This window comes from Betta splendens, chromosome 16 (genome assembly GCF_900634795.4).
Source record: "Betta splendens chromosome 16, fBetSpl5.4, whole genome shotgun sequence".
NCBI classification, from domain to species: Eukaryota; Metazoa; Chordata; class Actinopteri; order Anabantiformes; family Osphronemidae; genus Betta; species Betta splendens.
In genome coordinates, this window is record NC_040896.2 from 2711720 (window position 1) to 2727081 (window position 15362).

Below are 15362 nucleotides of genomic sequence, written 5' to 3' on the forward strand. Positions count from 1 at the left end.
AATCCCGCCAAACAGCTGCGACAAACTGCGGACCGCGATCAGACAGAATGTCCTCTGGAATGCCATGTACACGGAACACATGGACAATTAGTAGCTCCGCCGTCTCCTTGGCCGTGGGCAACTTGTTCAGAGGAACGAGGTGGATGAGCTTGGAGAAGCAATCCACAATGGTAAGTATGGCGGTCTTACCCTCAGACGGTGGCAAACCTGACACAAAGACAATTGAGATGTGTGACCACGGCCGGTACGGCACTGGCAGTGGACGCAACAACCCTGCGGGTGCGCGATGTGGCGTCTTGTTCCTCGCGCACACGCCGCACGCTGCCACATAACGTCGAACGTCCAGTCTCATTGAAGGCCACCAGTAACGCTGCAAGACCAGCGCCAGCGTCCGGGACCCCCCCGGATGACATGCCAGCCGCGAATCATGGCCCCAGCGTAGAACCTGGGTGCGCAGAGGAGGCGGAACAAACAAGCAACGAGGAGGACAGCCAGCAGGAATGGGCACCGAGTGTTTGTAGGATCTCACCCTCGTCTCAAGGTCCCAGGTAACCGCGGCCACTGTCAGCGGGCGCAGGATACGGTCCTCCTCTGCTCTCGGCTCCTCCTCTGTGACCTCCTCAAACTTCAGAGACAAAGCATCCGGCTTCCCGTTTTGGGAGCCGGGCCTATACGATAGGGTGAAATTGAACCGAGCAAAAAACAAAGCCCACCTGGACTGTCTCGCGTTAAGCCGCCTGGCCGTCTTGATATATTCCAGGTTCCTGTGGTCCGTCCAAACCATAAAAGGTTGTTCTGCCCCCTCCAACCAATGTCTCCACTCCTCCAACGCCAGCTTAACTGCTAGCAGCTCCCGGTTGCCTACGTCATAGTTCCTCTCTGCGCAGTTCAGTTTGCGGGAGAAGAATGCACATGGATGCACCTTACCATCCTGTTCGCTGCGTTGTGACAGCACGGCCCCCACTCCGGTGCTGGAGGCGTCCGTCTCCACTATGAATTGCCTCTGAGGATCAGGGAGACAGAGGATGGGTGCAGACGTAAATCGGGACTTCAGTAGCTCAAAGGCTCCCTTCGCGGTTGCCGACCAAACGAACGGAGCCTTAGATGAGATGAGGGCATGAAGAGGAGCTGCCACCTTGCTGAAGTTCCTTATAAAACGCCTGTAAAAATTGGCAAACCCCAGAAACCGCTGCAGCTGCTTCCGGTCCCTCGGCTTCGGCCAATCTGTCACAGCCGCCACTTTTCCTGGATCCATCGCCAGCTTCCCTGGTTCCAAACAAAACCCTGGGAACGAAGTCTTAGCTGTGTGAAATTCACATTTCTCAGCCTTCACAAATAGCTGGTTTTCCAAGAGTCTCATCAAAACTGCTCTCACGTGCACCTCATGTTGTCGCGGGTCTTTGGAAAAAATGAGAATATCATCTAAATAGACAAAGACAAACCTGTTGACCATGTCCCGCAGGACATCATTTACAAGGGCCTGAAAAACCGCAGGTGCGTTTGTCAAACCAAAAGGCATGACCAAATACTCGTAATGCCCCGTGGGAGTATTAAATGCCGTCTTCCACTCATCTCCCTCCCTTATACGGACAAGATGATAGGCGTTACGTAAGTCCAACTTAGTAAAAATAGTAGCACCCTCTAAAAGTTCAAAAGCGGATGCAATGAGGGGAAGTGGATAGCGATTACGTACAGTAATCTTATTAAGGCCCCTATAGTCTATGCAGGGACGGAGACCGCCATCCTTCTTCCCTACAAAAAAGAACCCCGCTCCCGCGGGTGATGATGACGGACGGATGAGCCCCGTGCGAAGCGCCTCCGCGATGTACTGGTCCATAGCCTCCCGCTCCGGTTTAGTCAGTGAGAAGATTCTCCGCCAGCGTGCGGAACTGTACCACGTAATCCATTAATGAGGAACGTCCTTCAAAAAGGTGGAACAGTTTGGCCGCCGCCACTCGGCGATGCGCGACAGGGTTAAACAGGGAAGTGAGTTCCTCTGCGAATCCCTCGAAAGTGGCGACACAGGCTGAGTTGTTCCCGTATTCCGCCGCACCCCACTCTAGCGCTTTTCCTCCTAGCAGCGAGATGCAGTACGCCACCTTCTCCCCTTCAGATCGGAACAGCCCCGCTTCTACTCTAAATTTTAGCCGTAACGCGGTAATGAAACTCTGGCAACGAGAGGCATCCCCGTAAAACCTGTTGGGAGGGGCTAATCTAACCTGGGAAGACGGGATCATCTCTAAAGACGCTGGTTCACTGCCGATCTCCCGCAGAGTACGCAAGGCCTCAGCACGGGCTGTAGTGCGTGGGCTGTCAAGTAACAAACGAGCACTGCTAAGGCTCGGAACCTGCCAGGCCTCCTCTCCTGCTGCTGGGTCCATGTTTGGTCAGTGTGTACTGTTACAAACACCAAGACCAGACAGGGCAGAACCCAAAAGCAGTAACAGGCGAGGATGGCAGAATACAAAACGATATATTTATTATACTACACAAAACCAAGGGTCACTACAGAGTAGGCAAAAGGTGCATAAACTAAACTGAGGCGTGCTGCGAAGCAGGACCAAACAAACTAGGCAGAGGAATAATACAAAACAGAAGCCACTACCAAACAAAACTAGGACACAATAGGTCGCTGCACTGAGTAGACAAAATAGGAATAACAGGGCTGTTCACGATCCAAACTAAACACAAAACCAACCGTCATACAGGAAGCCAGATGCAAACTGAGAGTCCACCATAACACACTGACAACTGGAGGAGTCTCCTTCCTCCACTTAAATAGTCCCCAAGTTAATGATGTTCCGGAAGGAAACAGTTACTCAGTGCCGCCCTCTGAGGTTGGGAGGAGACTCACAACATGTTCAGCTTTTTAATATCTTTAATACTTTCTGAGTTAAAGCAGTTTAAGCATAGGGTGGTTTTTGAGGAACTCTTTGCTTTTCCATTGGTGTATATTGCATGAGTGCGTCATGTCACAGCTAAAGTGTGAGAGCATGTTTTTTAAAACAGAAATGTTCTCTTTAACTCGTCACTACAGGCACAGTTTTCACTCTCTGAACATAATTTCTTCACTTGTTCGTAGTCATACTTATCTTCTTTTTAATGATGTGTCTGGTTAAGCCTTCAGACCTATACTTTAGTCTGTATGTGCCTCAAAGCACAGAGAGTTCAAGAATCCTCCCATTGACTCTAATGCATTTACCCATAAAACGTCGGTGGAAAATAAAGGAGGATTGGAATTTTTAAATCGTGACTGTGGCCACAATTTTCACTCCTCAAACATAAAACTCATACCAGTTGCTCATTGAAGCCTTGGGATTTATAAAATGAAGTTATTTTTGTGATAACAACAGTATAACCTTAACGTCACTCCACTCCAATATGGTTTTGCTGCAACAAGCCTGTTAAGCAGGGGTGGAAATCAGCTTCACTACAGCTCATTGAGCTGATCTGTGGAGTTTTCTGTCTTTGGAGAGCTGTCTCCATGACAACGGCTGCAATCGATCAGAGATTGAGCTCAGTAACACTTCGATTGACAGGTCAAACTCTGCTGCTCAAACTCTCTACAGCTCAGTGTCCACAGTGTCTACACTGATCAGAGCAGGTGTACACATTGAGCTTTTTTAAAATACCTGATATTTCCTCTATAGGTATATTTAGCTATACTTGTATTGTAATATTAATAGTGAGTATTAATAATAAACTATTCTTTAGCCTGTATCTGCATCAAAAACGCAGAGTTCCAGTGAGAAGGAGTAACCATTGCAATGACTGATGCATGGTTCTGTATTAAAATATTCATATTTGTCTTAGGTTTACACATTTGAGACTGATGCAATGTTCAGGTCTTTGTTGAATAAAATAAATATGTTAAAATTAATAAGCATTTGTTTCCATCTGGAGGAAGCTCTTCAGCTACGTCGTCTTTCAGCTATTATGTCCTGTAGCTCAATGGCTTAAGTTAAGATAAAATATCTGAGTCATGTTTATGCAATTTATATCAAATAATATAAATATATGTATTTCCTAGATAAATTGACTTATATGCTTAATGACTAATATGCTTATATGCTTATGCCAATGTTCAGCTTTCACTCTATCAATGTAATTTTCAACAACGTCATACTTGTCTTCCTTTAAATGATGTGTCTGGCTAAGCTGTGAGATCTATAATTTAGTGGCTATTGACCTCAGAGAGAGCGCAGAAAGATCCTGAATTTCCCCTATAGACTCTAATGATAATTTCCGCTAGACGTCTGAGGAAAAACGCAGAGGGAGACACATTTTGAAATTGTGAGTGTGACCGCAATCTTTAGTCCTCAAACATAAAATTCAAACCAGTTGCTCACTGAAGCCTTGGGATTCATAAAGTGAAGTTATTTCTGTCATAACTATTATGGTTTTGCTGGAATAAGCCTAATTATCAGCGTTGAAACTCTGCTTTCACAGAGCAGAGTGAGTCTTATTTTCCCACGTTTTGTCTCCGTTGGCTGCAGATTTAACTGACATGTCAAACTCCTCATGCTCAGCTTATACAGCAATTCCATGCTTATTACTGATTAGTCAACTACACTATTGTATTGTGTAGTAATTAAGCACACTTTAACCTCCTTTTAAAACGAAAGCACCAAACCAAATAATTGGCTGGTTAATTATGACTATTTAAAGATTGAACAGTTTAGTAATTACCCACGCATTCTTCCCCTAAGTCCTTTCAAAGTAAAAGCACCAATGCAATTTAATAGCTTTAACTGCACCGTTTTTGCCTTTGAATGGTTAATTATGACTATTTAAAGCTGAACAGTATAGCCTAACGTCACTCCACTCCCTCGTGACCATCTCATCTAAGGCAATTACAACGTTCTTAAGTTTCAAAAATGTTTTTAACTTTTGAGGTGTTTTGAACTGTGTCCCTGATTTCACCTCATACATTTCTTTTATAGGCAGATGAACTAATTACCCCTGATGCAAATACTTAGTTTAACAGGTTTCTAAAGTCAAACTTTATTCAGCTTTCTCTATGGGTACCATTGTTTTCCATTTTCAGAGAAATTTTATTACTTTTTTTTAATTTTACATAAGGTAATTCATTTGATCCCAACACTTATTATACTGAGAATTGCAATATGGGTCCGACAGCACTACGCTTAAATAAAAAGAATATACTTTAAAGGTTCTAATAAAACTGCTGAACAGAGCAGTCTGTGTGACAATCACAGCAGTGTGGTTTGCAGCAAAGCCATGCACTTTCAGCCTGTCTTTTCATCATCGAAGTGTATTGAAACCAACAACCTCCCTCAACTTTTTTTGTAGAGGCTCCATGCCTGCTGATGATAATGTTGGTAGAGTAATGAAGAGCTGGAGCATAATGCAACGACTTCACCAGGGCCTAGCTGCTTTCCACAAACATTCAGTCCAGCTTCTCCCTTTGGACCAACTTGGGAGCATCTACAAAGTCTCGTCCATTAAAGAGGATGAGGCCACCGGTCACTACACTGGCTGCTCCCCAGAACAGAACATAGGCCAGAGTTTCGGTCCATGTCTCACCTTACAGGATAAAGCAGGTTAAACTAAATTAGTGGTGTAATTAAACTAATTTGAGAGTAATTCCATTAAGTGCGAAATAAAATCCAAAAATTATACATGACTTACCAGCCATTAGCAAACAGATGATACACATAGAGAATGCTACCACCATGATGATGGGAAACTAGAGAGGACAAAAGGACCAGAGTAACATTAGATTCATCATATGATCCAAACAAAAAACAACCCATAAGTTTATCTTTCCAAGCCTTTCTTACCGTTAGGAACTTCCAGTCTTTAGGCTCCTGCAGTGGTGAGCTCCAGTCAGCCTCATCTACAGCATAGTTCCCCAGGAAAAAATCAATGGAGTCCTGCAATTACCAAACACAAACACTGTCAGAATTTCTGAAGTTGATATTTAAAGTTATTTAAAGGTGCTATAACTAATATATCTTTAGTAGTTCCAGTCAGTTTTACCTCACAGAAGAGCAGGACATGAAAATTCTCTCTTTAAAAGTTTGCTCTTGGGAATTTTTGGAGGAGTTGTCTCTACCAGCTTTGCAGATCTATAGACTGAAATCTTTGCCAATTATTCCTTGCAAAACAATTCAAGCTGAGTCAGATTAGATGAAGAGTGTTTGTGAAAGTTAGTTTTCAGATCTTGCTGCAGATTCTGGAGTTTGACTGGGCCATTTCAACATGTTTCATTTTTAACCATTCCATCGTAGCCTTGGCTTCATGGTCAGGGTCGTTGTCCTATTGGAAGGTAAATCTCCACCACTAGTCCCAAGTGTTTTGCAGACCCCAGTAGGTTTTCCTTCAAGATTACCCTGTATAGCGCTTTGCATTTAGGCCAGACGCTTTCTTCCACACGTTTGTTGGGTCACTCACATGGCTTCCGAAAAACTGCAGATGGGATTTCTTGTGGTTTTCTTTTAACAATGGCTTTCTTTTTGCCACTTGCCACCAGAAAGCCCAGATTTGTGCAGTGCACAACTGAAGAAATCTGTCCTATGGACAGATTTCTTCACCTGACCTGTATATTTCTGCAGTTCATCCTGAGTCACCATGAGCCTCGTGGCTGCATCTCTGATCAGTGCTCTCCTCATTTGGCCTGTTAGTTTAGGTGGACGACCATATCTTGGTAGGTTTGCAGTTGTGCCGTACTCTTTCCATTTGTGGATGATGGACTGAACAGTGGTCAGTAAGATGTGCAAAGCTTGGGAAATCCCTTCATAGCCTAAGCCTGCTTTTTTTCACAACTTTACCCATACCTGTTTGGTGTGTTCTTTTGGACTTCATGATTTTGCTCCACAATATTCCATTAACAAACCAGAAGCTGTCACAGAACAGCTGTATTTGTACTGAGATTAAATTACACACCGGTGGACTCTGTTCAGTCATTAGGTCAACGTTTGATCAGTCAGCAATCATCAAGGCAACTCATGCAGGCAATTGGATGCACTCAGACAAAGGGGGATGAACACTTCAGTTTTATATTTGTAAAGAAATTTTAACCCGTAAAATTTTCTTTCTACTCCACAATTGTATGCCATTTTGTGTTGGACTTTCACATAATAAAAACACTGTGCTTAAGGACAAACCACTTTATTACTGATTATACCATGCGATGAACTGAAGCAGTGATTTAATGACAATAGTAGTAGTCCTTTACACTTCAATGGCCGTCTAGGTGGTGTCGGCTACTTTGTAGTAATATGGCCTAGTTTATTGGACTTCCTTGTTACATCTGTACCACGGTACCCTATACTAATATTGTGATGCAATCATTAGGGATAGTCGCTACGATAGGATAGAATACGACTTTATTAATCCCACAATGGGGAAATTTGTGTGTTTACAGCAGCAGCATAACAAACAAAAAAGAAAAAGTAAACACCAGCAGTAGAAAGGTTGTGCAAACTAAATAATGGTAATAATAGTGCAAGGAAAAAAACAGTACTGTATTTTATATTCTTATGGCTGTGGGAATAAATGACCTGCGCTCCTTCTTGCACTGTGTGTGTAACAGTCTGGTGCTGAGGGAGCTGGTCAGAGCCTCTACAGTGTGGTGCAGGGGGTGGGAGGGTTATCCATGATGGATGTTAGTTTAGCCAACATCCTCCTGTCTGCCACCTCATTGATGGACTCTAGTGTGCAGCCAGGACAGAGTCAGCTTTTTTAACCAGTTTTTTCAGTCTCTTTCTGTCTCTGCCTGTACTGCCCTCCCTCCAGCACACAACTTCATACAGGACTACTGAGGCCACCACAGTGTCATAAAAAGTCCTTAGCAGCTGCCTGCACACACCAAAGGATCTCAGTCTCCTCAGCAGGTGAAGGTGACTCTGGCCCTTCTTATAGAGAGCATCTGTGTTGTTTAACCAGTCCAGTTTATTATTGAGGTGAACACCCAGGTATTTAAATGAGTCCACAGTCTCAATGTCTGAGCCCTGGATGTTCACCGGTGTGTGTGGTGAAGTCGACCTTATGAAGTCCAGAATGAGCTTTTTTGTTTGCTGGTGTTAAGGGTTAGGTGGTTATTTTTACACCAGTCCCCCCCGATACACATCCAACAATAGCAGTGTCATCAGAAGACCTCTGGAAGTGACAGTGGTGGGAGTTGTAGTGGAAGTTCTATGTAATGTGTGCAGGGTTACGAGAGCTCCGTCCCCTGAGGTGCCCCACTGCTGCAGACTACTACGTCAGACACACAGTCCTTCAGCCTCACAGGCTGTGGCCTGTCTGTGAGGTAGTTGATGGTCCAACCAGTCAGATGTTGGTCCACACTTGCCACCTCAAGCTTCCTCCTCAGCAGTGATGGACTGTAGAGGTGTGAAAAGAAAGCCGTGTGGATGGAGACTGGGGGCTGGGCACAATCAAATCTGTTGAAGAACTGATTTAACTCATTTGCCAAGGGTTGGTCACCCGTGGCCTGGCGACCATTTCCAGCCTAACCGTGGCCTGAGTTTTTCAGTCTTCTCCACACATCATGGACGTTGTTTTGCTCCAGGCGATGCTCCAGCTTCTTCCTGCATTTGTTCTTGCACCTCCTGATTTTATATTTTAGTTCCCTCTGCACTCACACAGTTCCTCCCTGTCCCCTGAGAGAAAGGCCCTCTTCTTCTCATTTAGAAAATCTTTCAGCTCAGGAGTGACCCAGGGACAGGCACTCTTCTAGACAGACACAGTCTGTACAGAAGAGTGCCTCCCAGGAACAGCTAAGATACTGCGCAGGACCCTCAACCTCCTAGGCCCCTAGTATAGGACCCAAGCTTATATGAATAAGACCGCTCCAAGGAAGGGCTGAGTTGAGAATTTTACATGCGCACACAAACACAGCGCATCAGCAAAACATAACATAATTCAATACAAGATCATAGGTCTAGTGTAATTGAGCACCAGGATGAGGCAAGGATAAGGAAAGACAGTGGTATAGTAGACAACACATAAATTACATCTATAGACCCCCACTTAGTCCTGCACCTATAAAAGTTGGAACATACCTGTCTAAAACCATCACAGAAGTTGTTCTTGTAATATCGGACCATGGAGTTCCAGCCGTCCATCAGTAGCCCCAATTGAGTCCTCTTCCCTGTTCTAAAAGACCAACATTTTGCTCAACATTAGAAAGAAAAGCACTAAGTCACTGTGTGTTAACCTGGATGTTTGTTTCTGTGTGGAAACTGGCCTGGTGAAGTCAGTCTTCAGGGCTCCAGTGCCAGCATACTGCTTGGCACAGGCATCAGCATTGTCTGCCCAGGCTGCATTAAAAGAGACCAAACAGAGCAAAGAGCACTTTGACAAAGCAACATTTCAATTACAGATGAAGCAGCTCATGTTTGCTGACTGGTTTCTGTAGGGTTTCAGCAGGACTTCAGTGTGAATCTCCATGCAAGGCTCGTGATTCACTGTGACTTAGTTAATGCTTCAGTGACATCTGATCCAGACACACACACACACACACACACACACACACACACACACACACACACACACACACACACACACACACACACACACATACGCATGCATATACAGAGTGCTTGAGTGGTTCTTTTTCGAAGATTTCAGTCGACTGTCAGTGCCCTTTCTGACGCTGATCACACACTTATTACACCCTCATGAGCCGACTGTCAGCAGCCCCCCTCCTTGGTCTGTCTGGGGAAGGTGTTAAAAATGTTAATGAGGCCACCCCCATTTTAGCACCAAAGACGCAATTCTGGGGTAAAACCAATAAGTGGAGCTTTAGTATCTGACCTGTATACCTACAGGTCAAATACCAAGTATAGGCACAGTTCTGAGAACAGGACATAAATCTGATAATGTCAGTTCTACACTGTTTGCTAGACAGACAGACAATAGTCTGTCTAAACAGTCAACTAAAAAGTTGAGAAAACTTGAAAAGTTGACTTCATGTCAGAATTGAATATTGTACTTACTTTTTTTAATCATAGATAAGCTTCTGCAGCTCACGCTGCCACAGCTGCCAAACTACCTTTTGGAGGTTTATCAGTTACTGGCTGTATTAGGTTGAATTGGACTTTACTAATGTACCTAATGAAATTCTTAAATTTTCATTCTATATGTTTGGCCATATTCACTTTGATGTAGTGTGTGTCAAATTGCCAGTAATTTTATTACTAATCATTACAATACAGTAACACATAGTATAATTAGAACAAATAAAATATGTGGATCTTGACTGAATGTTTGACTAAAGGGCAATTTATTCAAAACTGCTGTCATTTTCTACTTACTTAGACATAAATAAATTTAAGTTAACAACTTTACATTTAAGACACTCATTAGGTTTGTGTACTTATTATTTATATATATTTATATATATACTTACAGTCTACCTGTGGGCATGGATTACACATCACTGCTCCACCTAGTGCATGACTGTGAAATTGCAGGACATTTCTTAAAAAAGGTTTAGGGGGCGTTAACAAGGCAGCGACGCATTAAGTACCTCACAGTGGGGGGTCATGACTGGTGTAGGGGGGCTTTGTGGAATGGTACCTAAGTCATGCTAATGTCATGACAAGATCAGCGTGAAATCCAGCAGGAGCGAGGCAGCGAAAATTTGCCGCTCCATCTGTATATCAGTGAGCAACTGACCTTCTAAATATTAATCATGAAAATAACATGTATTTTAGGCATGAGAGCAGCCATGTACCTTAGGCTAACACATTCATAGCTAAACAATTGCTGTTCTGTGGTTTACCTTTGAGATTAATACTAATACCAATAATAGTGTTAAGGTATGTACACATACTCATACAAACATATACATTTATCAGATACATGCAAATATGCATTGTTATACATATCTCATACTACTTAATAATAGACATGACATACAACACCACAATTTCCATTTACACATGATTGATATTAGTAGTGATAAGTATCAGTAATACTTACAGTTGGCTTTAGAAAGCCTGTTTATCAGCACAGGTGATGAGTGTCCCACTACAAGGTTAGTAAAGCTGTAGCTTAACACTGTTCACCCAAAAGGTAAGGCAGACTTTGGTGCATAAACATTGCCACTTGTGAAAGCCAGGGTGATGTGAGGAGCTCGGCCACTACGCCCAGCGGAGGAGAGTACTCTAGCAGCCAGGGAGCCCACACACCTTCAGTTCCAGGAGGGCAGGTGTTGCGACCCAAGCCACCGACACAGAACCCCCCAGGCAGAGCTGCAGCAGCCACAGAGACAGCACCCAAGGTCACAGTGGGTCAACAATGTCCACCCCATGAGAACCAGGGGCAAACACTCCCCCCAGTCAGAGGGCCGGCTTGAGAGAATGGAGCCCGAGGACCCATGATCCGTAGGGAGCCCACCACAACTGGCCTCACCCCAGGCCCCAGTGAAAGAGCCCACACCCGGCTCTAAATGTATGTGTATGTGGCTAGGTATCAGGAACTTTGGGATATCACCAGTTCCCCAAGGGGTCCAGCAGAGAGAGCCATCAAAGTAAAGGTTCCTTCCACTGGCCACCGGGGTCTGAAGAGCCAGGATCCTGACTAGCTCTACTTCCCATCCCACCGCCTTCATGACCCCCATCCAGGAGGGATGAGACCCAGGGACCGCAGTAGCCAGAACTATCCTCACCCTTCTGTCACACTTACCAATTCTCTCGCTCAAGTATGCCCATGCTCGCCCCTTGTAGGGCTCTTTTGCCTACACAGCAAAAGTGAACTCAACAGTGAATTCTTTTGTCCACCTAACGAGCCAGTTCTTTACAAGTGTGAAGTGTGTGTAACTGTCCTCAGACTGAAGAAGTTTACTGGACTGGTTTCCTGGATAAAAATGGTCAGCAAATTTAGTGCTAATATATTATTATTGCTTATATATCACACACACACACACACACACACACACACACACACACACACACACACACACACACACATATATATATACATATATATACACACACTATTCTTACCCGGGTGGTCTCATCCACTGGGCCAGGGAGCTTGAGGGTTCTGCGCAGTATCCTTGCTGTTCCTAGGACTGCACTTTTCTGGACTGAGATTTCGGATGTTTTTCCAGGGATCTGTTGTAGCCACTCCTCCAGTTTGGGGGTCACAGCCCCCAGTGCTCCGATCACCACAGGCACCACTGTGGCCTTCACCTTCCAAGCCTTCTCCAGTTCTTCTCTGAGCCTTTGGTATTTTTCTAGTTTCTCATGTTCCTTTTTCCTGATGTTGCCATCGCTTGGTATTGCCACATCCACCACTACGGCTTTCTTCTGTCCTTTGTCCACCACCACAATGTCTGGTTGGTTCGCCATTACCATTCTGTCAGTCTGGATCTGGAAGTCCCACAGGATCTTGACTCGCTCGTTCTCTACCACCTTGGGAGGTGTTTCCCACTTTGACCTTGGGGTTTCCAGTCCATACTCCACGCAGATGTTCCTGTATACTATGCCAGCCACTTGGTTGTGGCGTTCCATGTATGCTTTTCCTGCCAGCATCTTACACCCTGCAGTTATGTGCTGGATCGTCTCAGGGGCCTCTTTGCACAGTCTACACCTTGGGTCTTGTCTGATGTGGTAGATCTGGGCCTCTATGTCTCTGGTGCTCAGGGCCTGCTCCTGTGCAGCCAGGATGAGTGCCTCTGTGCTGTCCTTCAGCCCAGCCCTTTCAAGCCATTGGTAGGATTTGTTGAGATCAGCCACTTCAGTTATGTTCCGATGGTACATCCCTCGTAAGGGCTTGTCCTCCCATGATGGTCCCTCTTCCAGCATCTCATCCTCTGTTCTCCACTGCCTGAGACATTCACTCAGCACGTCATCTGTCGGGGCCTTATCCTTGATGTACTTATGGATCTTGGATGTTTCATCCTGGATAGTGGCTCTCACGCTCACTAGTCCTCGGCCTCCTTCCTTGCGGCCAGCGTACAGTCTCAGGGTGCTGGATTTGGGGTGGAACCCTCCATGCATGGTGAGGAGCTTTCGTGTCTTAACATCTGTGGTCTGTATCTCTTCTTTTGGCCACCTTATTATTCCCGCAGGGTATCTGATCACTGGCAGGACGTAGCTGTTTATTGCCTGGGATTTGTTCTTGCCATTGAGCTGGCTTCTTAGGACTTGCCTTACTCGTTGGAGGTATTTGGCTGTTGCCGCATTCCTTGTTGCCTGTTCAAGGTTGCCGTTTACCTGTGGTATTCCAAGGTACTTGTAATTGTCCTCAATGTCTGCTATCGTTCCTTCTGGGAGTGAGACCCCTTCTGTGTGGATTACCTTGCCTCTCTTTGTCACCATCCTCCCACATTTCTCGAGCCAGAATGACATCCCGATGTCCGAGCTGTAGATCCTGGTGGTGTGGATCAGCGAGTCGATGTCTCGCTCACTCTTGGCGTACAGCTTGATGTCATCCATGTAGAGGAGGTGACTTATGGTGGCCCCGTTCCGGAGTCGGTATCCATAGCCAGTCTTGTTTTTTATTTGGCTGAGAGGGTTCAGACCTATGCAGAACAGCAGTGGGGACAGTGCATCTCCTTGGTATATGCCACATTTGATGGATACTTGGGCAAGTGGCTTCCCATTGGCTTCAAGGGTGGTTCTCCACAACCTCATCGAGTTTGCAATGAAGGCCCTTAGAGTTCTGTTGATGTTGTACAGCTCCAAGCATTCAGTGATCCATGTGTGTGGCATTGAGTCATAGGCTTTCTTGTAGTCGATCCAGGCTGTGCACAGGTTGGTGTGTCGCACTCTGCAGTCTTGGGCTACTGTTCTGTCAATCAGGAGTTGGTGTTTCCTCTGGTATCCTTACCAATGCCCTTCTGTGCTTCGCTCATGTATTGACTCATGTGCCCACTTATCTTAGCTGCGATGATGCCTGACATGAGCTTCCATGTTGTGGAGAGACAGGTTATTGGCCGGTAGTTGGATGGGACTGTACCCTTTGAGGGATCCTTCATTATCAGGATCGTTCGCCCTTCGGTTAGCCATTCAGGGTGGGTCCCATGCCATGTACTGTTCAGTTTCCAGCCTTGGTGGGTCTGCTCTGCTGTTATTACCCTGCCATTGAGAGTACACTTTCGCAGGTTGTGTTGCAAACAGCCGGTTTATTCGTCTGGCTTCGTTGTCTCTGGTGTATCTCTTTAGGCGGCTGGCCAAGGCTTGTAGCCTTTGCTTGGCAGTTTCGAGTGCTTCAGGTATGGGCATCTGGCTGTACCTCTTGGGCATTGGTCTTTTCATTGCACCTCTCTGGGCCTCTGCCATTTGACTCACTTCCCTCCGAGCTGCCTTGATTTTTGCCTCCAAGATCCATAAGTACATCAAGGATAAGGCCCCGACAAATGACGTGCTGAGTGAATGTCTCAGGCAGTGGAGAACAGAGGATGAGATGCTGGAAGAGGGACCATCATGGGAGGACAAGCCCTTACATGGGATGTACCACCGGAACATAACTGAAGTGGCTCATCTCAACAAATCCTACCAATGGCTTGAAAGGGCTGGGCTGAAGGACAGCACAGAGGCACTCATCCTGGCTGCACAGGAGCAGGCCCTGAGCACCAGAGACATAGAGGCCCAGATCTACCACATCAGACAAGAGCCAAGGTGTAGACTGTGCAAAGAGGCCCCTGAGACGGTCCAGCACATAACTGCAGGGTGTAAGATGTGGCAGGGAAAGCATACATGGAACGCCATAACCAAGTGGCTGGCATAGTATACAGGAACATCTGCGCAGAGTATGGACTGGAAACCCCAAGGTCAAAGTGGGAAACACCTCCCAAGGTGGTAGAGAACGAGCGAGCCAAGATCCTGTGGGACTTCCAGATATAGACAGACAGAATGGTAATGGAGAACCAACCAGACATTGTGGTGGTGGACAAAGAGCAGAGGAAAGCCGTAGTGGTGGATGTGGCAATACCAAGCGATGGCAACATCAGGAAAAAGGAACATGAGAAACTAGAGAAATACCAAGGGCTCAGAGAAGAACTGGAGAAGGCTTGGAATGTGATGGCCACAGTGGTGCCTGTGGTGATTGGAGCACTGGGGGCAGTGACCCCCAAATTGGAGGAATGGCTACAACAGATCCCTGGAATAACATCCGACATCTCAGTCCAGAAAAGTGCAGTCCTAGGAACAGCAAGGATACTTGCTACTTCTACTGCGCAGAACCCTCAAGCTTCCTGGCCTCTGGTAGAGGACCCGAGCTTGGAAAGTGGATGAGACCACCCGCGTGGGGTGAGAAGGGAGGTTTTTTTATATATACTCTATCCAGATGCAACCACCGCCAGCAATAGAACGATTTATTGATATATCAGGTAAAAGGACTGTATCAAAGATCTATATTTTAATTTCCAATGTTGATCAGAC

The 15362-nt window shown here is 45.6% G+C and overlaps 1 protein-coding gene across 6 annotated transcripts in view; it reads right to left on the reverse strand.

Annotated features, from left to right (window-relative positions):
* The window catches only part of LOC114843239 (phosphatidylinositol-3-phosphatase SAC1-B), an 89912-nt gene that overhangs the window by 34205 nt on the left and 40345 nt on the right, over positions 1-15362 (reverse strand). For 5 of the 6 annotated variants that reach the window (XR_008692756.1, XR_008692758.1, XR_008692757.1 and 2 more), the window contains 4 exons: positions 9215-9287; positions 9030-9123; positions 5805-5897; positions 5653-5710 (listed from right to left, as the gene is read on the reverse strand). Coding sequence is in view for 1 of the 6 variants with exons in the window: in XM_029129597.3 (XP_028985430.1) it covers positions 5411-5547; positions 5653-5710; positions 5805-5897; positions 9030-9123; positions 9215-9287 (455 nt within the window). In the remaining 5 variants the exon portion in view is untranslated. Of the gene's footprint in view, positions 1-1857; positions 5548-5652; positions 5711-5804; positions 5898-9029; positions 9124-9214; positions 9288-15362 lie in introns of those variants that run through there. The other variant, XM_029129597.3, reaches the window with a different exon arrangement.